This window comes from Phalacrocorax aristotelis, chromosome 12 (assembly GCF_949628215.1).
Source record: "Phalacrocorax aristotelis chromosome 12, bGulAri2.1, whole genome shotgun sequence".
NCBI classification, from domain to species: domain Eukaryota; kingdom Metazoa; phylum Chordata; class Aves; order Suliformes; family Phalacrocoracidae; genus Phalacrocorax; species Phalacrocorax aristotelis.
In genome coordinates this window covers 5139206-5162446 of record NC_134287.1, presented here as the reverse complement: position 1 = coordinate 5162446, position 23241 = coordinate 5139206, and the positions used below count along the sequence as shown (strand labels likewise).

The 23241-nt window shown below is 42.2% G+C and overlaps 1 protein-coding gene across 2 annotated transcripts; it reads left to right on the top strand.

Moving 5' to 3' along the window:
• Positions 1 to 1622: 1622 nt before the first annotated feature.
• CEP55 (centrosomal protein 55) lies at positions 1623 to 20104 on the top strand. 2 transcript variants are annotated; one of them, XM_075107940.1, is made up of 9 exons: positions 1623 to 1804; positions 1949 to 2141; positions 3915 to 4199; positions 8650 to 8715; positions 9520 to 9661; positions 13528 to 13844; positions 15721 to 15792; positions 16631 to 16756; positions 18337 to 20104. In XM_075107940.1, exons 2-9 carry the CDS (start codon positions 1959 to 1961, stop codon positions 18541 to 18543), a joined length of 1398 nt encoding a protein of 465 aa, XP_074964041.1. In that variant the 5' UTR covers positions 1623 to 1804; positions 1949 to 1958; the 3' UTR covers positions 18544 to 20104. The 2 variants fall into 2 exon arrangements, with proteins under 2 accessions (XP_074964041.1, XP_074964042.1); XM_075107941.1 differs by having other exon boundaries at positions 1728 to 2141.
• Positions 20105 to 23241: the final 3137 nt, after the last annotated feature.

Genomic DNA, 23241 nt, shown 5'->3' with positions numbered 1-23241 from the left:
TGTGACAGACTAGCCACTGAGGGCTATGAGAAAAAAAAGTACCTGCAAATTGACACCAAGTTCTGTGTTGCTGCCCAAAGAAAGCCTCGCGAGTGAAATCCAGTAGCAGAAAGGGCGCAGAGGAAAAACGAGTGCAAATTTTTTTTGTTTTGTTTTGTTCTAAAGCTGCGTGTTAAGTCTCTCATAAGTAACCAAGGCAAGAATAAGCATAAGCAACACGAACATTAAGCACAACTCCAGTACTCAAGACACGTCACATCTGCCTTTTGGTATACCAATGGATTAAACTTCATGACAGCTTTTTTTTTTTTTTACTTTTAATTTTTCGAACTTAATTGTTTGTAAACGGTTTTAGTTTGCCTCTGTCTCACCGTTTAATGACAAAAATACCTACAGTCTTCAAAAATAGTTTAAGTGCTCCCCCTTCAGCTGTGCTCTGGAACAAGTGCGTTTTACACTAAGTATTAGAGGTTCCGCATTTAACATGCAGAATTTAATAGATCTCTTGAGAAATTATTAAAGCATATAGGCATAAGCAAAAATAAATAATAATTAAGAAAATACGTGCAAAAATGTGAGAAGACCCTCTGTGTTGTTTGGAGGCCTATAAGTATTTTAAACCTAAATACATGCAATAGACTCCATGTAACTTATGTAAACTTACGTAAAACTTACATGGTAGGTAAAAAGAACCCTTTGCTCTAAGGGTTCAGCTTTACAGCAGCTTTTCCTCAGCTGCAGACCAGACATAAAAACCCAAGTGGTGCCCAGCACCACCACTAAATATGTTTTTAAGTAGAGATGAGAGGGGAAGCCAGCAAGACGGAACAAAACGACTCACACATAGACAAAGTTCAGCCTAGTTTTTATACAATCACACAAGAACTATCCTCGGTTATTACTTTTGAAGCTAAGATGGCTCTTGATTCCCCTCTAAAATGATTAGATTTTGGGTAGCTGAGGAAGATTAGTTCTGGGGAAAGTAACCTCAAGCCAATAGCTTCAGGAGGGAACGAGGATAAAGACACGTAAGACGCAGCACCGAGAGGCCCAGCAGACTTGGCTGAAACACCACGGCGGGTTATTCCACCGCCACCCGTCCCAGTTCTACACAGGCCGCCCAGCTAGTGCGCGGGCAGCGCCACAGGCCCGGCACCCCGCAGCTGGCGGCCGCGGCCCTTCCCGCCCCGGGCGCGGGTGAAGGAGCGCCTCACGCAGGGCGGGGAGAGCCGCCCTCCGGGCAGCGGCATGGAGGGGGCTCACCCGCCACCGCGCCCGCTTCGGCAGCCGCGCTTCAGCAACGGAACGGACATCCCCTGAGGGGGAAATTAATTACGGCGTGGAGAAGGGGAAACAAACCCGGCCCCGGCCGGCTCGGGAGGGAAGGGTCCGGCCGCCCCACGGAGGGGGGAAGCAGCTCCCCCCTCACGGCCGCCGGCACCTGCGCGGGGCCGGGAAAAGATGAAGGGGAGAGGGGGGGAGAAAGGCCCTATAGCATTGGCCAGACAGGCCACGCGGCCGCCCACGCCAGCCAATGGGGAGCCTCCTTTCAGGAGTTCTGCGGAGAATTCAGGCAACGGTGGGCACCTCGTGCCCGCCCAGCCCAGCCCCCTCTGGTCAGCATCTTCGCAGAAGCGTTCTTTAACCCCTCCCCACGCTTTCATGACCCATCGGAGACGCCGTAGTCCTTGCTTTGACTGTTGAGGCGGCCCAGGCGGAAGTGACGATGCTGGAGCTGCGGCATTCAAACTGCAGGAAGCGGGCCTGGGCTGGGGCCGGTCGGGGCTGCCGCCGCCGCGGGCTGGTGCGGTCCGGTCGGGTCCCGTCCCCTTCCCCTTCAGGAGTGGGAAGCCCCGCGCTGCCCCGGCTCGGGCACAGCTCCGTCGGAGGTCACGCCCTGCCCGGTGAAGGCGCTGCCGTGCCGTAACGCTGCGTGTGTTTCTTACAGGTGCTCGAAGATGAACTCCAAGACAGCCAGAGAGATAATTACTGGCAAGTGGGGCTTAAAGTCGGGCGGCTCCAGAGCCGAGAACGGCCTCGAGAAGCACAGGCAGGAGAGCGCAGCCCTGGGGAAACCAGCGGAGGAGGTGGCGAAAGGGAAGAGCGAAATGGCCGATGCGGAGAGGAGCGGGCTCCTAGAGGTGAGCTGGGGGTTTGGGCTTGAGCCGGCGCTGGCGGCGCCCCGTTGCGCGCGGTTATCGCCAGTCCGAGCGTGTCCGACGCTGTAAGCGCGGTGCCGCTTGCTTACAGGACGTGGTTTAGGAAACACGGCAGCGTCGGGTTGGCGGTTGGACTTGATGATCCTAGAGGTCTTTGCCAACCTTAGTGATTCTATTCTGTTCTAAAACAGCAGTGACATCAAAGTAAACCAACTTCTAAGAGGAAAGAGGCATCTTGCTTACAGAGTAATGGGTTCCTAGTTTGCAGGTGGAAAGTCACAGGCACGTTTAGATACTCTAGGTACTATTCGGTGTCAATATTTTTATTCTAGTGAGCACTGTGTGGTCTTCAACCACTCCCTAAGTGAGGCACTCTAAAACTGTTTCCTTCAGTTTCTCTGTCCTCTTTTAACGACTTGATACCAACATGTAGGATTTCAACATCAAACTTTCTCGTGGAAAATGAAATGCTGTCATAACAGAAGTTTACATAGAGCTCCAGGGTATCTCAAATGCGGTACTAATGCTATGTAATAACTACGTGTGCTGGAGGCCTGCTGAAAAGAGAGTGTCTGTTGAAAATACCTACTAAAGCACATTTGGAAACTAAAAGGCCAGATAATTTAGAAAACAGGATGATTCTTCTTAATTACTTATTATAACCCTTTTGCAGCTTCCCTTATTGTCGTTTAGTTTGCAGGAGGGTTCTGCTGCTTCTCAAAAGCTATTAAATACGCTAACCAACACTAGGAAATTAAATACGCTAACCAATACTTTACTGGAAGTATTCAATAGTTCTTGTACTGCTTGTGTTCTAAGGTTCATCTACTGTAGTGGTCTGTTTTCATATCCAAAAGTGAGCACCTACCTACTCTGTGAAACTTGGTTCTCTGTATTCTTTCCTTGTTTCATATAGTTCAAACTGATTTTACTGTCACTTGAAATATTTGTGGTGGGCGCTGCAGGACTGTCTGTTTTGAGTAGAGTGATATTCTCAATTAAAGGCTAAGAGGGAACCTTTCAAAGTGAGTGTCTTCTCAAACTGTTGTAAACGTACTGATGCATTTGCTGCTGTCCTGGTTTTGGCTGGCATAGGGTTAATTTTCTTCACCTTAGCTGGTATAGTGTGTTTTGGATTTGGTATGAGAACAGTGTTGATGGGACACTGATATTTTAGTTGTTGTTAAGTAGCTGCTAAGTATCACTAGGTAGTAGTTACACTAGTCAAGGACTTTTCCAGCCTCCCAAGCTCTGCCAAGGGGCACAAGAAGCCTGGGAGGGGAGGGGGCACAGCCAAGGCAGCTGATCCAAACTGGCTAAAGGGATATTCCATAGCATATGACATCTGGGGGAGGTGGCTGGGAGAAGAGGGGAAGGGAGGGATCGTGGCTCGGGCACCAAAAGGACCAGTGGCTCTTGTTATTTGTTGGGTTGTTTATTTCCCCTGCACGCTGCTCCCCCTGCTGCCCCGCCCCCCCCCCCCCCGTTTCATCTCTTTCTTTTGTTATTTTCCTTTTCATTATATTATTGTTGTTGTTATTATTACTTTGTTGTTATTATTACTATTACTGTTTAATTTTTAAACTGCTCTTATTTCAACCCATGAGTCTTCTTACTTTTGCCCTTCCGATTCTCTCCCCCATCCCACTGGGGTGAGGGAAGCAAGCGAGTGGCTGTGTGGGGCTTAGTTTCAGACTGGGCCTAAACAACGAGAGTTGCTTCCTTTGTGTCACTTTTTAATTCTGTTTCATTTAGAAAATACTTTCCCTTGAAAAAGAAAAAGAAAAACACAACCATCTTCTTGGAGAGAAGGACAAAGAAATCCAAAACCTGAAAGACAAGCTTAGATCCATAAAGAAGAATAGTGAAATCTCCTTGTTACAAAGTCAACTAGAGGAAAAAACAAAGGAAGCAGAAAGGAGAGAACAGTTACTTCGTTCTCTGTCGGAAGAAATGAACCGGTTAAAATGTAATTTATCTGCTGTTACTGCAAAATGCTCTGAGCTTGAAAACAGAACTGGTACTTCTCAGGCATCCCAGGTAAGCACTGAAGAAACGTTGTAATTGCAAATTCCAAGTCTAACCTTGTAAACAGGTTAGACTTGGAATTTGCGCCCACTGAGCACCGATATCTGTTATAAAATAGAATGGATTTTTATTCTTCTCACAAGTCACATTGCGTGCTGAAATATTCTTGTATGAAGAGAGATGATACCTGGACTGACCGCTAAATGAAGAACAGTCAGGGAGCACAACTTCAGGCAATGCAGCTGGGGAGAGGATTCTCTAACACTGTGCTACAAGGTCCCATTTTCAAGCTCACACACAGGTGGTATGACTAGTGGTACTGCATGTAATGATCCGCTGTTGCTTAAGCAGATATTATGTCTTTCTCAAATTTGTATGCTCAGTGATTAAACAGACTGAGAAGACAGCAGTAAGAGACACTAATGGGGCTTTATTAAAGACAAACAAAGCTCCTCACCTACATCAGCCTCAGTCATAAGCTAATTTGTGATGTCAAGATTGGAGTTGGCATGGGCCGCAGTGATCATGGACTCGCTGGTGGAGTTCACAGTCCTGAGGGATATGGGTCAGGCGAAGAGTAAAGTCAGGGTGCTGAATTTTAGGAAAGCAAAATTCTAGCTGTCCAAGGAGTTAGTCATTAGGACCCACTGGGAAACTTCTCTCAGGGACAAGGGAGCAGAACAGAGCTGGCAGATCTTTAAGGACACTTTCCATAAAGTGCAAGAGCTCTCAATCCCCAGGTACAAGAAATCTGGAAAGGAGAGCAAGAGACCAGTATGGTTGAGTTGAGACCTGCTGGTCAAAGTAAAGGGCAAGAAGGAAATACACAGGCAGTGGAAGCCGGGACAGGTATCCTGAGAAGAGTATAGGGATGCTGCCTGGATGTGTAGGGATGGGGTCAGCTGGAGCTGAACTTGGAAAGGGATGCAAAGAATAATAAGGGCTTCTACAGGTATGTCAGCCAGAAAAGGAAGGTCAGAAAGCATACACCCCCCCAGTGAACAACACTGGCAAACTGGTAACAATGGAGAAGGAGAAGGCTGAGGTACTCAACTTTTTTTCCTCAGTCTTCTCTAGTAACCTCTCTTCCCACACTTCCGAAGTGGATGGACTGCAAGATGGGTACTGGGGGAGCAAAGTCCCTCCCACTGTAAGAGAAGATCAGGTTTGTGACCACTTGAACGTACCCAAGTCTGTGGGACCTGATGAGACGCATCCCAGAGTCCTGGGAAAATTGGGTGATGTAGTTGCCAAGTCATTCTCCCTGATATTTGAAAAGTCTTGGCAGTCAGGTGAAGTGTCTGGGGAGTGGAAGAAGGGAAACATTGTGCCCGTCTTTAAAAAGGGTAGAAAGGAGGAGCCGGGGAACTACCGACCTGTCAGCCTCACCTCTGTGCCTGGGAAGATCATGGAACAGATCCTCCTAGAAGCTGTGCTAAAGCACATGGAGGACGGGGAGGTAATTCGAGACAGCCAGCATGGCTTCACCAAGGGCAAGTCCTGCCTGACCAACCTAGTAGCCTTCTATGGTGGAGTGACTATATCAATGGACAAGGGAAAAGCTACGGATGCCATCTGTCTGGACTTTTGTAAAGCCTTCCACATGGTGCCCCCCAGCACCCTTGTCTCTAAATTGGGGCAGTACAGATTTGATGGGTGGACTGTTTGGTGGATGAGGAATTGGTTGAGTGGTTGCCTCTAGAGGGTGGTGGTCAAGAACTTGATGTCCAGATAGAGACTGGTGACAAGTGGTGTCCCTCAGGGGTCTGTACTGGGACCAGTGCTGTTTAATGTCTTAATCAATGTCTTAAGACGGCAAGATCGTGTCTACCCTCGACAAGTTTGCAGATGACACCAAGCTGAGTGGTATAGCTGACGTACCTGAGGGATGGGATGCCATCGAGAGGGACCTGGACAAGCTTGAGAAGTGGGCCCATGTGAACCTCACAAGGTTCAACAAGGCCAAGTGCAAGGTCCTGCACCTGGGTTGGAGCAACCCCTGGTATCAATACAGGCTGGGGGATGAAGGGATTGAGACCAGCCCTGCAGAGAGGGACTTGGGGGTACTGGTGGGTGAAAAGCTGGATGTGAGCCAACAACATGCACTTGCAGCCCAGAAGGCCAACAGTATCCTGGGCTGCATCAAAAGAAACGTGGCCAGCAGGTTGAGGGAGGCAATCCTGCCCCTCTGTTCCACTCGGGTGAGACCCCATCTGGAGTACTGTGTTGGAGCGGGTCCAAAGGAGGCCACAAAAATGATCAGAGGGGTGGAACATCTCCTGTGAAGAAAGGCTGAGAGAGTGGGGGTTGTTCAGCCTGGAGAAGAGAAGGCTCCAAGGATACCCTATTGTGGCCTTTCCATACTTAAAGGGGGCTTATAAGAAAGACAGGGACAATTTTTTAGCAGGCCCTGTTGCAATAGGATAAGGGGTGATGGCTTTAAACTAAAAGAGGGTAGATTTAGACTAGATATAAGGAAGAGATTTTTTTATGATGTGGGTGGTGAAACCCTGGCGCAGGTTGCCCAGAGAGAGGGTAGATGCCCCATCCCTGGAGACTTTCCAGGTCAGGCTGGACGGGGCTCTGAGCAACCTGGTCTAGTTGAAGATGTCCCTGCTCACTGCAGGGGGGTTGGACTGGATGGCCTCTAAAGGTCCCTTCCAACCCAAACTGTTCTGTTAGTCTATGAGAATATCTTTCTCCTCCCTGCTTTTATGAATCCTCGTTTGCTCCTCAGTTGTTAAAACTAGTTGCCTGTGCTTTACATGGCATCACATGTTAAATGCTTCAATGTGACAGAAGATAGGACAGGTATAATGCTTCTCTTATTTAAAACAGTTAAGAGGTATGGTGCCAGGTACTTGGCAGCTTTTACAAGTGCGTTTAGCTTTCTAGAGTTGTTTTCCCACCCCTGCCTGTCCTGATGTTCCATGGAAATCGCTTTAGTATCTCAACAGGACACAGGGAAGTTGCCTCAAAGTGCCTGTAAGTCTGTTCCAGCTTTTGACCTGCAGATGGTGCTGGTTCCCCATGCGCTACAGGGAAGTTGAGGCACTCTAGGAATTCAGCTTTAGCCAAATACATAGCAAAATACTACTTTTCTACTAATTTTCAATGATAATACATACATGTATCACTTCTAATAATGCAGTATTTTGGGAAATACCACTTTAAATGCAGTGTGTTTATTTTCAATTTCAAGAGACTGAACTTTTTTAGAGAATTTAAAATATATGTTAATTCAACAGATTTCCATTATATTTTTGTCAATGAGGTACCAAAGTATCTTTTAGTTTAAAATCAGAATTTCCTTTTACATTTTTTATTGAATTATCAGCAGAGGACAACAAAATTTGACTGATGTTTTGGCTGGATGACTTGGAAAACTTGAAAACAAGTCTAGCAATGCTGCTTGAAACTGCTAGGTGGCATATGAGCAGCAGGTATACTCTGAAATGGAAACTGCAGTTGTATGACAGTTTTTAGGAAGTTTTCACTGAGACGGAGTTCTAATGTTTAGAAATAGGAATCTGAGCAATTGTACGGTCTCTAGCACTTCCTAACAAAAAATAGGATTTAAAGTTTAATAATTGCATTCAAAGATCTATATTTTTTCAGCCATAAAGTTTGTTCTAAGTAATATTCAAAAAAAACACAGGAAAACGTCGGAAAAACGTAGTTTGGATTTGGGTAGTAATCTACGTTTTCATTTTCTTAAAGTTCCCTCTGACCTAGATCTACACAACTTCAAAAAGCTTTCTATCATGCAGTGAACAAACATGTCAGGTTATGAAAGAAGTGTAACTGTTTAACTGCTGCTTAGTTTTAGACGGGTCTAAAGAACCCTCCGACTCATACTTCAAGCATTCTACTGTGGATCAGGTCTCAGAAAGCCAGTCGGTGTGTCCTTATGGTTCCAGACAGGCTTGCATCGTTTCCCAAATATTTATAATCCTCCTGTTATCCCACTGAATTTGTCAAGGCCTCTAGCTTCCCCAAGAACTCCTATAGGTCTGACTTACTGCCAAACGTGAGGATATGAAAATAGAACAAACACCTTTTTTGTGTACTTAAATAATATCCTAAATGTCTTAATTTTTCAGAAGATCTCCTGCACCCTTCAGGTCTTCCAAGACAGCATGCCAGCAGAAGACACATGATATTCTTAAGAAATGTTTTACTATAACTATGAGTTGCAGAGTTACAGAGTACATTAAATGTAAATCTTTGTCCTGTATCTTCCAGATTTTATTTTAAATCTGTGAAAAGGTTTTTACATAACTTAGATCCTTTTTTAAAAAAGAAGGCTGTAAATATCTTTAGACACAAAAGGCACATGTATGCATCTGTTTTTTTAAAATATTCTTATGCTATTTATGTGAGATTAATAGTTGTACAGGACTAGCTTTATTGTTTTGCCATCTATTTTAAAGAACACTAACAGGTTATTCTTTGTCTGCAGGAAGCTGTAACAAACAGCACTGGATCACCCACTTGCCTTTATGAAGTTGAAAACCAACTGAAAGATGTAAGTTTCATGTAGAACATTGCAAGTATAAATCATCAAGTGTATCAAGATGAATAAGAATGTAAATTATCACCATATGTTTTTGGGTAGTATAGGACCTCAGAGGGTATGTTTCCCTCTAAAATATAATATTGTCTTGTCACAAAATAATCTTAGATAATTTAAATTAAAAAAAGACTTGCAAAAAAAAAAACCCACAATACTTCCGTCATCTTTGAAAAGCCTTGCTTGGAACATGAGAACAAAGTGGCTGCTGTCAAAACAGGAGCCCCAAGTACTGTGGTCTGAGCTCAGAGCTGACGCTGTCTGGGATAGCATGAAGTTGGATTAGAAACCTCCTGAGGTCCCCTCTAGCCTGAATAATTCTATGATCCAATGAGATATTAAATCCATGTCCTTGTTCTTAAAGACTTTAAATTGCAATGATACAGTTTTAGTTTACTCCATTTCCAAGATCTGTTAGTTTGTATTTTATGTCATATTTGGATTGAAAGGTTAATTCTTCATAATCTGGGCACGACTCATAAAAGCCTTTGGTTTTAAGTCATTTTCCCGTTCCAAGAAATAAGCCAATCAGTGTTTAATGTTGCTGCAATTTTAACTTATGCTCAACACCATGACTTATCTTTCTAAATTAAGATGGGCTTTATTTACTGTACAGAGACAATTACTACAGTTTGCAGCAGATTTAACTATCTTATCTTTAAACTGTATAACTTTTAACATTTTTAAGATGACTAAGACTTTTAAAATCTGATAAATTACCAGAGGCTCTTTGTTGTTCATCTGCTCCTTTTCATGAAGGCTCTTGAGAAGAACCAACAGTGGCTACTATATGACCAGCAACGTGAAGCATATGTCAGGGGGCTACTTGGAAGGATTTTTGAACTTGAACAGAAGTCAAAAATAGTGAGCCAACAAGAATCTAAAGGATGCAGTTCAGAAGGTATCAACTTTATTTTTTTCCCCACAAGTGACCCAAACCATAATTACCTATAGAATGTGTTTTCTGAAAACAAATTATAGCACAATTAAACAAAGTAGTTTCCTCTCAACATTTTGGTTTCTTAATGGTAAAACTTGGTTAAGTAAAAAGTCTTTCCTTCCTGTTATCTAGCTACATTACTTGATTGACAGTATTTTGTGTTCTTATCTACTTAAAAGATGGTTTTTAACATCCTTGACACTCTATTAGCAACCTCCCTGTTTGTGGAAAGTGTTGAGGCAAATATATGTGTCTCCCATCCTTCAAAGTACATGTTCAACCTACATAATGGAAGGATTTATTCGCTAGGTGTGGATCAGGATTTTAAATTGTTTTTCAAAATAAATATTATAAGAATGACTCAAGAGTGCCACGTTCTTTACTCACATGAACAGGTCTTCCAGGGCATGAAAACCTGGGGTAGGTTTTGGCACCTCTCCAAACCAGTGTTTCGCAATATGGATCTGGCCATCTCCGGCTTGCTTCTGTGCTGTGTAGTTCCTCAGTAATGAGCACCCTCTCAGTACCATGCATTCAGGTTCACCTGAGCTGTGCTTGACCAGCATGTGGAATTAAGTTAAAATCATGTTGAACAGAAGAACCAGAAGGAGTTGGCTTGCTTTTCTTATTTTCAAATTACCAATTTCATATATGCTGCAACTGACCTGCAGGGTAAATTCACTAAATAGAACTAGCATCATCTGGAGTAAGAGTATGCCCACAGATACTTACCGCTTAGTAATTCATGTGTAGTGGGTTGGTTTCTGTATTACTGCTTAAATCTTTATGGAAAACAGTAAAATATCATATTCTTGTTTTGGGGCTGTTCAGAAATCTATGAACAGTGTTCTAGAGGGAGGCAAACTGAAGTAGCTCACCAGGAAATGTAACTCAGAGTTACTGCAGTCAAAGCTTTGTTGTTCAAGAAGCCAGGAGACTAGGAGTAAGGGTACAGAAGTTTCCCTCTTCAAGCAGCTACACAGTAGCAGAGATCCGCGTTTCTAAGAACCTCGCTGTACAAGTTGAAAGTAGGTATGACAAGTTTTTCCAAGGAAAAAACGTATCTCTCTGAAGATCTCACCACTGTATAAAGGAGTATTGCTAATGAGAAGGTAAGGATTAGCTCATAGTTGAGGAAAGGGAGAACAGTCAAACAAGAAACTTTCCCTAGTAAATTACAATTTGAAGAATGAGGGGAAGCCTTCAATAAGAGAAGTAACAAAGTCAAGAAATTTACAGTGCTAAAGATCAGCAAAGCCTGTGAAACTGCATTCCTTGCTCTGCTTTTAGGTGTATTTTGTATTACTACTAAATTTCTGCAGACAGCCCTTCTTTTTTTTTTTTCCTGCTTACTAAACTTTTCTTGGGTTGACAAGCAGAAATTTTTCAGACTCTGGTTTATGTAACAGTAACTAGCCAAGAAGCAGGCATTTTTAATCAAAAAAACCTATCCTAGTCCCTTTTATTTGCAATTTAGAAGTAAATGATTGCATACAACTTGAAGACAGTCTGCAAAAGACAATGGATAGTCTGGCTTTGGTCAACAAAGGTGAAATGGAGCCCATCGGATCCCCAGCGTCCCTCTGGAGAGGGAGTAATGCCAGCACCTTGCCTAAGGAGCCTAAATCTGGAAGTGAGAACCTAGTCTCTTTGGGCCTTGATTCCCCTGTGTCAGTATAAGGCATGAGGCAATATAAGAACTCTGCGTGGGTCATGGAGCTTGTGTACTCAGGGCAAAGGATATAATATTGCTGTAAGGGTTAGTGAAGGAAGTGGCTGTAGCACAGAATGCTAATGCAAGCCAAGCTGTGGTTTTCCAGTAACTACTTGGAAGGAGGCTTTACTGCATTAGAAGTAGAAAGGCAAAAGCCCAGCTAGAACTCAGTCTGGCCACTGCTGAAAAGGATAACAAAAATATTTTTACAAATACGTTAACAAAAAAAAGAGAGCCAAGAAGAATCTCCATCTTCTATTGGATGTGGAGGGGAACATTGCCACTAGGATAAGGAGAAGGCTGAGGTACTAAATGCCTTCTTTGCCTCAGTCTTTCATAGTCAGACCAGTTATTCCCAGGGTATTCAGTCCCCCGAGCTGGAAGGCAGGGTCAGAGAGCAGAACAAACCCCCCATAATCCAGGAGGAAGCAGTTTATGACCTGCTGAGTCACCTGGAGACTCCCAAGTCTATAGGGCTGGATAGGATCCACCCAAGGGTACTAAGGGAGCTGGCAGAGGAGCTTGCCAAGCCACCCTCCATCATTTACCAGCAGTCCTGGTTAACAGGGAGGTCCCAGACGACTGGAGGCTTGCCAGTGTGACACCCAACTACAAGAAGGGCCAGGAGGAGGATCCAGGGAACTACAGGCCAGTCAGCCTGACCTCGGTACGAAGGAAGATTATGGAGAGGTTCATCCTGAGTGTGCTCACCAGTCGTGTGCAGGACAACCAGGGGATCAGGCCCAGCCAGCAAGGCTTCATGAAAGGCAGGTCCTGCCTGACCAACCTGATCTCCTTCTATGACCAGGTGACCTGCCTAGTGGATGAGGGAAAGGCTGTGGATGTTGTGTACCTGGGCTTTAGCAAAGCCTTTGACACCATTCCCCACAGGATCCTCCTAGAGAAGCTGGTGGCTCATGGCTTAAACAGGTGTACTCTTTGCTGGGTAAAAAACTGGCTGGATGGCCGAGCCCAGAGCGTTGTGGTGAACGGAGCTAAACCCAGTTGGGGCCAGTCTTGTTTAATATCTTTATCACTGATCTGGATGAGGGGATCAAGTGCACCCTCAGTCAGTTCGCAGATGACACCAAACTGGGCGGGAGTGTTGATCTGCTCAAGGGCTGGAAGGCTCTGCAGAGGCACCTGGACAAGCTGGATCGATGGGCTGAGGTCAGTTGCATGAGGTTTAGCAAGGCCAAGTGCCAGGTCCTGCACTTGGGTCACACCAACCCCGGGCAACACTCCAGGCCTGGGGCAGAGGGGCTGGAAAGTGCCCAGCGGAGAAGGCTCTGGGGGTGCTGGCTGACAGCCGGCTGGGCATGAGCCAGCAGTGCCCGGGTGGCCAAGGGTGCCACCAGCCCCCGGGCTTGTGTCAGCCCTGGTGTGGCCAGCAGGAGCCAGGCAGGGATGGGGCCCCTGTGCTCGGCCCTGGGGAGGCCCCACCTCGAATGCTGGGCTCAGGTTTGGGCCCCTCGGGACAAGCAGGGCCTTGAGGGGCTGGAGCGTGTCCAGAGAAGGGCAACGGAGCTGGGGAAGGATCTGGAGAGCAGGTCTGATGGGGAGCAGCTGAGGGAGCTGGGGGTGTTTAGCCTGGAGGAGGCTGAGGGGAGACCTTATCGCTCTCTGCAACTACCTGAAAGGAGGTTGTAGTGAGGTGGGGGTTGGTCCCTTCTCCCAAGTGATAGGATGGGAGGAAATGGCTTCAAGCTGCATCAGGCGAGGTTTAGATTGGGTATTAGGAACAACTTCTTCACTGAAAGTGTGGTCAGGCATTGGAACAGGCTGCCTAGAGAAGTGGTGGACTCACCATCCCTAGCGGTGTTCAAACATGTAGACATGGCTCTTCAGGGCATGGTTTAGGAGGCATGCTGGTGTTGGGTTGATGGTTGCACATGATGATCTTAGAGGTCTTTTCCGACCTTAATGATCCTACGATTCTAAGTATTGAAAGCTGTTTTAACTAAAGTTTGGTGCCAATCTGAGCTGTGGAATAGCCTAGAATGTCATTTTCTATCGATATGCCTTAAAATGCTGATAAGGATTTGGTGTTCTGATATTTAAGTAATTTCCTCCCCACCCCCATTACTCTCTCAATTATTTCTGACTCATTAAGGTCATCTAGAAGAAGAAAAGCAAAAATATTATGACCAGCTGTTACTAACTACTAAGAGTGAACTTGAGACTGAAAGACACACTGTAACTCAGCTGAGATCTGACCTTAACGAATTCAAAAAGAAGTATGAAGAAACACAACAAGAAATAACGAGTTTAAATGCCTTATTGCAGTCCCAATGGGTTGCTGAAATGAAGACTCTAGAAAATGAAAATAAAATGAAAGAGGAAGAAGTGCAGAGACTAAAACAAGGAAATGAAACTCTTAAAGGACAGCTTAAAGAAGGAATGAAAAAGTCTGAAAATCTTTTATGTCAGGTAAGTGGATGCATTTGGAGGGTTTAAGATCATTAGCAAAGAATCGAGCTGAACAATCATACTTAATCAGAATGGACCATTTCTCGCTCTGGTAACTGTTCTTTATGTATATCTATCCTTGTGGTTAAAACTGAATTTTCTTGAATATATTGGTTTGAATCCAAATCCAAACTTCTGTGAAATTTCCTTGTTTGAACAAGGAACTTATTCACTATTTTCCCTGCTCTTGTGGGACATAAGGGAGAAGTGAGAGAGCATTTAATTGATCTAGTTCTAATTCTAATCTAATCCTCAAGGTTAATAGTAAACGAGAACAGGAAAGGCAAAAATTCAAGTCCATACAGGCTATTTTTATCATGTGGCCCTAACTATGGAATATAACTGATATTTGCTGTCACCTGGCTGCTACCAACACAGCTGTGGACTTGTAGTTTAATACTTAGGGGATAAGCAGCTGTGTCCCTGGATAGTGCCCCAGCCAACCATTGTGGCCATGCAGCTGGGGTTGGTTGGTTTGTTTTCCATTGAGATGAGTTCCTGTATTTGGTTCTCTCTGATGCCATGGATAAGAACTCTGCAGGCACACCTGAATGCTACAAAGCAATGGCCAGATAAGTAAGGGAAGGGATGGACCTTAAGTTGTCACTGTCTTGAAGATGACTATGTAGAACCACTGAGAAGAGTTCTGTACTTCCCAGTAAAGCCGAACAGCCTGCCTGACAGGCACTTCTTCAGTATGTGTGGTTTACGCTGCTGCCAGATCTGTTGCTTTTGCATCAGATTCTACTGTTTGCAGGGCTTGCCCATCTCCCAGAGTACTGTGATGACTTCAGTGAAATAATTCTGTTCTTATGTGAAGTTCTTGATTCTTCCTTCTGTTTTTTTGAGCCCAATGAGTTGAACAACTCTGGCTGATCAGAGGTGGGGTAGATGTGTACGTGCTCTCTGTATTTAAAAGTATTCAGTGCTTACCTCCTTTTATTTGGAAGACTCATGAGGACTTTGCCACTTCCTCTACATGGAGAGTTACAGTGGTGTCTTGGAATATTCTTATCAGCATGGTGATGCTAACAAAAACAAATAAAAATCTGGTGTTTCTTCCTCTGGACACGAAATTGCGACTTTCCAGGTTCTCTTCAGCAGACATGTGGTCCTCCTTGAAGGACTGTCCTCAGGGCATCCAGAGAAGATAGACCTGCTACTTGGAGACGTTTGTGGTCAATAAAAAAGCAACGTAGAACTGAAATTTGAAATATGAGATTAAAATTTACTAGGCACCAAAGTAGGCTAAAACCAGAACAACAGTTTAGTGCTCTAAAGACAGGCTGGTTCTCTCTTCTAATCAATGATTAGAAGGTGCTGATTTTTAATTTTTTTTTAGCTGAACAACAGCATTTACTGTAGAAGTTGGTAGATACTGGTAATGGAGGATATTTTTACTTTTTTGTGTGTTTACTTAATCCATTATAGTGGAGTACTTTGAGTCTTAAATTTGTTCTATTTAAAAATAAAAGTTGCATTGCTTTGTGTTTTTAATGTCATGGCATGTCAGTGCAAACATAGGGTTTGTGTGTATGTTTTTTTTCTGTATCCTAGCAATCACCTAGGAAAGTTCGGTTTGATTTTTTTTTTTTAAAAGTATAACATCATCCTGTATTCCACCTGCTCAATGTAATGATGATGATTCCGTGGGGTTTTCCTCGGAGAAGTAGAGATATTTGAGTTGGATTTGGCTGCTTCACAACAGACATAGGTTTTTCTGTTGGCACTGAAATACAAAAATTTGCTTCCATCCCTTTTTGATTAATTATTTGTTAAGCTTATTAACTGTTGCATATACAAAGTTCTTTATTACAAAAGTTTTTCTGCCTTGTAGGTGCAACTTCTTCGTAAATCATTGCTTGAACAGCAGGAAGAACGCACTAAAATAGCTTTGTTGGAACAACAGGTACCGAGTTATATGCTAAGATGCTGATACTTCCTCTGTATTATGCACAAAGGCTTTCTATAATAACTTCAAATTTAAGAATGAGTAGTATATTAAATAAAGTCATACCAGACATAAATATTCAACTGTGAATAATCTCCTGATGCTTCTAAAAGTTTTGACATGTCCATCAAATCTGAGTAAAATCTGTAACCTTTTACAGATAAGAGGGTGTGATCAAACCTGATGCTATTTTCTCCGCAATCATTTGTTCAACTGTACAGCCTCAGGTTAGGGACTGGAAACATCCTAAAACCAATCAGCTCACTGAATTTTTGTAATATACTCTTGATAAAGTTTTATACAAACAACTGCATTGCCATCTCTTCCATCTTCTTCATTTTTTCCAATTTCATTCTAACAGATCTAATGGATGTTATTGGATAAAAAAGTTACATTTATTTGCTAAGCTTGGCTGTACAGTGTTATCCATAGTTTCTGTCCAAACACTCTTGCTACAAGAAAGATCCTGGAGTGGAAACTGGTGTTTTTAATGAGAACTTGCACTATATGTTTTTCTATAAAATGTTCAGTTTAAGATTGCAAGACAGTTCGAAACACCCTCCAACCAAAATAACTTCAAACTCTACCTCTACTAAGGGAGAGGATTTGAATAATTTGGCATGTATGAATTTCACTGTAGTGAAAGAAACAAGTGATTTTTTTTTTTTTTAAATCCTATTTTAGGATTTAAAATAGCTGAGTAAAACTTACTTTAAGTATATAAAGGGGAAACACTCCCCCCTAATTCTTAATAATTGACTTAAATTCTTTAATTCTCACTCTGGGGGGTTGCCAGATCCAGATATGCACCACCGACTTTGAGAATGAAAAGCTTCATCGCCAGAACTTGCAGGGTCAGTTAAATGAAGTCCTTAAGGAACTGCGCAAGGCCAGGGAGCAAATAACCCGCCTGGAACCTCTGGTATGTACTGAGTAACTTGCAGGTGAATTTAGTCAGGGATTTTGCATTCATGTACTTTGGGATCTTATTTATGTCATCAGATATTCACTGTAGGCCCCCACATCCTTTAGGTATGTGGCCCCAAGGTGCAGAACCCCATGTCAACTAGCTAGGTGTCATTTTTCTCTAGAGCGTGCATGGACAACTAGTATTGCAGAAGGAGATCCAGAATAGTCAGGTTCCTGAACAGGGAACATACACATTTTGATACAAAATACAGTTACCTACTTTTGGCTGTGGCACAAAGACAAAGCTGCAGTATGCTTCTGCTCAGACTTGCTGCTAAAGAACAGGACACAATCCTTAAATACCAAAGTTGAATTCCTCCCCACCTTCATCTGATACAGGATTGGTGGGTCATTAAAACCTGGGTCTTTTAATTTCCAAAAGGACGAGCTCCTACTACAATGAAAAAGGACATTTGTTGCATTGTGAGGGCCATGGTCTGTCTGCTGCTTATTATACAGGCCCCCAAAAACACCTAGATTTGAGCCCTAGACTTAATGGAGAAATTTGTAGGGAAGGACTAAATATTAAGCAAGCCACTGATCTGTTTTGCTCTGTCCTTGAGCAGAAATGCATTTTGATTGTTGTAGAGCTCCAGAAGCACCAATATGGTATAAGAACAGGTGATAGGTGAATAAGATTGTCAAAACTGCATTTCTGGACTGACTTAAATGAGGTTCAAAATCTAAATCAGGTACCTGTGTCCTTCATTAGATCAGGTCTGCGGCTGCTGTGCTTTTTACAGAGAAGATAAACAGAAAAGCTCCTAACAAGCTGCAGATGAGAGGAATTCTTCTACGACTGCCAGACTGCTCTCCCTCTTAGTTATATGCAGCTTGGAAGTATCTTCTCAAATGAGGAAGGGAATGGAATGAATTCTGAGATACTGATGTTCTTCACTCACGTGGTGCCCCTGGGCACCCTTGCTTGCTAGGACTGCAGTTGCTGCTGCTTGCAGGGGAGGCCACTGGAGAACCTTCTGCCAGCTGGAGTAGAGCAGAAGTTCAGGCAGAGCAGGGAAGTTACAGTTTTGAGTTTCTGTGCCAAGAAGCCAGAGTAGTTGTCAAATAGACAACCAGGTGTCCTTTGCAGTTAGGGACAGCCTTCATGCACAGAAACTTCACGCATGGGATCAGGAAGAGAAGAGAAAATTACGGCAGAGTTTTTGGGAAGGTAACTAGGCAGCATCCTACATAGAGGGGACAGAGGCATCATTTTATTAAGGAAAGCTAGCGTGTGAGTGGCTAAGAAAGTCGTTGGGGAAGGATTCCCAGTCAGACATTGTGGGAAACTTGTCTTAAATAGTCTGCAGAAAAGCTACCTGCAATCTAATTTAAATGTGGTGTTAGAATTGTACAACACGCCCTCTGTTATTAACACGAGTAGCATGACTGCATTTAGCCATCTTTAAAATTCTACCCTTGGTGCTGTAGCACACACAAGGCTTGTGTGCCAGTAAACCTTAGTATTTTTCCCTCAGTATTTTATCGGTGCACGCATGCCCCAGTCTTACACTAAAGCTGCTCCTTTTCCAGAAACTCCAGGAATCTGGACGTATGGAGCCACAAGAAGATTTGCAAGCTGCATTTGAAGAGAAGCTGACCACGTATAACAGAAGTCCTTCCCTGAAACATTCCAGCCTTCTTGACGAAAGCTTTCTCGAGTGTCCCAGATGTAAAATGCAGTATCCAACGAGCCAGCATAGAGAATTACTAGCACATATTGACTTTTGTACAGCTTGAGCTCCAAATGAACTTAGTACATTTGCTTTATATACACTGCCAGTATGCTCTTCTACAAAGACAAAAGACCTTTTTAAAGCTTTTTTCTTATGGTTGTATAAAGGACTACTAGTTTTATAATTCAGTTCCACAAAAACATTATAGTAATTTATTTAGCCTCAAATATTTTACCTGACATTTTTGCAAAAAAAAAAGCTACTGCATTTTTGTTTGCGAATGGAAATATTTTTTAGAATTAGGAATATCTTGAAATAGTAAACTACTGACCTTTTTTTTTTTTTTTTTGCACTATTAAAAATGGGAACAGTTAAAGCACACCTATTGTCAGACTTTATTTTAGTATTTGGCATATCCAGTTCTTGGTGAATCCTGGTGATTGTACTTGTACCTTAACTGACAGTATTAGCTGCAAAAGACTTTTGGCTCTAGTAGGTACACTATATATATATTTATATACACATGGTGAGTATGTATATGTATAGCATGTATAGTGCATATATATGCATATTATATATTTATCACATACATGTGTAATGTATCACCATCTTGATACATTAAAACTCAGGAGGGTTATGTTAGGAGGCTCTTTGCTGCTTAAGATTCACGTTGAAAACATCAAGCATAAGTAGCTTGTTTTCCTGAGCCACAGTCAGGGATGACTTAGAGCTCATACGAAAATGCTGGCCAAGGTTTAAGCTCTTCTCAAAAAAATGTCATTAGGAAAACAAACTTCCTAGCAAATACAAACTTCCTTGGTACTGAAAAGTTCACATTTCAGACTCCGTCAGAGACAATTTTTGAAGTTTAGATATAGAATTATGCTGAAGTAAACTTGTTTGCACTTCTGTATTTTAGAGGTTAAAGTTGGGAAATGTCAGTTATTCAATCTGTTATATTTGACGGATGTCTCAGTTTAAAAGTGCAGTTTTTAGTAACGTGCTCTAGCCGATATGAAGCATCACTGTATTTTGGTATTAATACAGAAAACAAGTTAGGAATAAATTGCCATAAATTAGAAACTGGCAAAAAATTCCCTTACGGATTTGCAATCACAGCATTATTTTCCTCTAGCCCCTACTGTAAACCTGGATCTGTTGCTAGTATTTTGCTCCTTGTACCTGTAGTTAAGTCCAACAAGCAGTTCCTTCCACAGAAATTATTAAAGTGAAGAAATTCTACAAAGATACACTAGTTAAGATAAATTTGCTGCTTTTACAAGTTTATGGGTAGCTGAGGACAGTAAAATACCCATGGTCTATCTTTTGTTGTATACTGGTTCTGATTGCGAGTACCAGCTTTTTCCATCGCACTTTGCTGTAAAACTGCATGCATCTGGCCCATAATGTTCACCCTAATTTGGTGGTTAAGCATTATTCTTAAATATGAGGGTGTTCTCCAAGTTGTTTTCAGTAACTATTATAATATCAAGTGATGTTGTTATCAGTTAAATGCAGTGTTTACAAGACAAAGAAAATTATAGAAGCTGTTATCTTCATATCTGAAATATCTTTGCCAAATCTATTGTATTAGCCACTGTCTATCGGCTTTTCAATTTCACTGACCCTGTCTCAAGCTAATCTTTGTTTTTGACAATTTGCTCAATTGTAGGAACAGGTTTTCTGGCCAAAGGTATTATGAATTAACAAGTAAAACGGCAATTCTACTTCAGAATATCATGGTTTTGCTGTGAGGTAAATTGTCTTAATTTCATGTCGTCTTTCTAAATATCTTTTAAATTCAGGATAGTTACCGTGCTTCTCATTGCAGCCTAATAATTTTAATCTCTTAAGTAAACTACTTTGGGAACTTTAAGATAGTTGTCTTTTAACAACTAGTATTCTACTCCCGGTTGCATACTCAACACAGTTTCTGCAAAAGGAAATTCAGATCTTTTATGTATTATAGATTAAATAAATTTGCCTGCTACAGGTCAGCAGCCTTCTCTTCAGTAGTTCTGAGGCTTTCTTAAATTAGCATAAAACCCTTTCTCATTAGAAGCTGGTACTCTAGAGGGAGGCTCATAAAGTTGATAATGTGATAACCTTGAAAAGGTTTTGTTCTTTCCAGCACCTCTTCAGAACATTAACAATGCATTTAGTCCTGCTTCCTAAATACCAGACCTAAGCACAAAAAAACGTTACTGATAAATTTATACATGACATCAGTGTGGTGTACGTTGAAAAATACTGAAATGACATTCTGGTACATTGAAAGACCTATTTTGAAGGCAGAACCACAAGCAGTATTGTCATCATTTGCATATGACTAAAGCCAACTATAAAACACCAACTCCGTGAAGTGTGCAGACCGCTGCTTTTTTTTTTTTTTTTCCACTCTTCAGAAGCTAAGAAGGGGTCTAAGACTGAAAATTATTTTTTATCTAAAAGTAAATGAACTGCTCCTTTCTCTAGTTATACGTAGGAAAGAGGTTTGTGCTAATGAGCTCATCTTAATGCTAAGGTTTAGCTGTAAGTTTACTTCTTTGTAAGGCAGGATGTAATTAAAAAAGCTGTTATTTCAAGCACTTTGTAGTTACAATTTCAGTAGTCTTTTTCTGAGTTATGTCTATTACAAGTAATTGAATTTCAACCTAGTAGAAATTCTGTGAAGTCTGTCTCATTTGAAGATGTTGGTCTGGGGAAGCTTCTGGATTAACACAGGGATTCACCAATACTAGCATATTTATAAATCCTGGCTTTCACATACTGTTCTTTGTAAACAGCACGTGAATTAAGTGGTTTTGATGCAATGTGGTGTGGTAGGAAAGGCAGCTAAACTGTGCATAACAACTAACTTTTTTTTACATAAGGAGAGCTTCTTGTGAAACAGGAACAATTGGAAGATGGCTGTCATTTTTCTTAGGTCAAATGGATCAACTTCTCATCGATTACTTGCTTGTGCAGCTTTCTCTCTTACTTTTTGTTTTGATAACCATCTTTCATAGCGTTATCCACCATGTGCTGATAACCACACTGCAGACATTTAGGCAAACTACACAATAAAGCATTTATGTTTAACCATACAGATAAAAAGTGGCAGGGAGGCATAGTAAAAGAATCAGGCTGAACAGCACAAATATTTAGAGATGACAGGAGGCCACTGTTTGCCTGGCAAAGAACACTAACGTAAATGGTGCAGTATCTTCAAGAGAACTAGGGGGAATATCGCTCCCGTGACACAGCCATAACAAAGCAGAGATAGGTGGGAATTTACAAGCAATGAAAACGTAGCAGTATAGGAGCTCTAGGCACTTCCATTTTAATCTGGCAATCAACCTGTCTATTAGTTTCCGTATCTTGTAATCTGATCAAGATGTTAAGATTACAGTAACAGTTGTGGCTATGGTTTTACCTTAAAAATGATAAGCAATTCTCTATCATACAAGAAAGATACAGAATGTATAGTAATACAAGCTACATTACGCACAGTGGGACTATGCAACTCAGAATACTACTTTCTAAATCTTTTCCTTTCTCTAATTTGGAAAAACATGACAGAATTAGGCAGCCAAGTGGTACTCCCTGCAGTAAGGGATGGTCCTTCTGAAAGTCTCCAGGGGTTAAAAATCTGGCATATTGTCGGTATAGGGGTCTGTTCAGGTTCTTTTCAAGGCAGCCATTTGGAGCGAGGCAGTTGCGTAGCTCCCAGGGAAGGGCAGTGCAGGACCTCTCTGAAGTCACCTGCACAGCGAGCAATTGTGTTGGAGAATTCAGCCGCGTACGTGGGATTTTAAAAGGTGGGCAAGGAAATAAAAAGTGTGGTGTCTAAAAAGAAAGAGGAGAAGCCAAAGAATTTCAGACTAAATCAACCTAACTTCAATTCCTGGAAATATGTTCCTAGGAACATAAGTGCAGTGAAAAAATGCATCTTTTTTTTCTGAGCATCTCTGACAAGCAGCCTGAAGTGGATGCCTACAGTATAGCCTGAGGATAGGGGATCCATATGTAGAACCTCCTCATAATCTCAAGCTTCAAGAGCCACATTTGGTTCCCGTGTGTTAGTACCTCTCCTTCCAGATTTCTCTTGGATTTTCCCCTTAAGCCCATTTTAGAACATGAAATGATTAAGAATAATGTATTAGACAATTCCATGGTAGCCTATCTGATTCCAAACGATTTATATTTTAATAGGTGATGCAGATGCTAGTACAGTACATATAAAATCTGAGACACTACAAGGTAGGAACCGAGAGCTCTTTAGAGGACAGCAGGAATTTTCAATTTATCGACACCAATGATCTGAAATAAATAGGATGAAGTATTACACGTAGGAATAATCAACTACCAAACCCCAAAATAAATAATATGATGGTGTATCAGCTCATCCAGAAAGTTTCTTGGGATTGCAGTAAACAGAAATGTGACTCAATATGACTCAGTGACTCAATATCCCACCTGCATGATTTTGCAACAATTTTATAACATGATGAATAAGCAGACTCTTACATGTTTTACATGTGAACTTCTGTTTCTACTCAATACAGGTGAGAATTTTAGCTGGAATACTGTATCCGAATTTGAGTATTGTACTTCAAGAACAATTTAGACTAATGGAATGTAGTAGCAGTCTTCCAGTTTTCTGATGAAATTCATGAAAGGGTTATGCAGTCTAGAACAGCCCATGATGGAAAATGACAAAATTTCATGCAGAGAAAAGAAATAAAGTCTTCCTGTGCTCAGTGAGAGAGTAACAAGCTCA

Bases quoted from the DNA above. Each gene is read 5' to 3' on its own strand.
- CEP55 (XM_075107940.1), top strand. From the start codon at position 1,959: ATGAACTCCAAGACAGCCAGAGAGATAATTACTGGCAAGTGGGGCTTA. The intron at 4,200-8,649 runs GTAAGCACTGAA...CTTTGTCTGCAG, and splicing joins GTACTTCTCAGGCATCCCAG to GAAGCTGTAACAAACAGCAC. The intron at 8,716-9,519 runs GTAAGTTTCATG...CTTTTCATGAAG, and splicing joins TTGAAAACCAACTGAAAGAT to GCTCTTGAGAAGAACCAACA.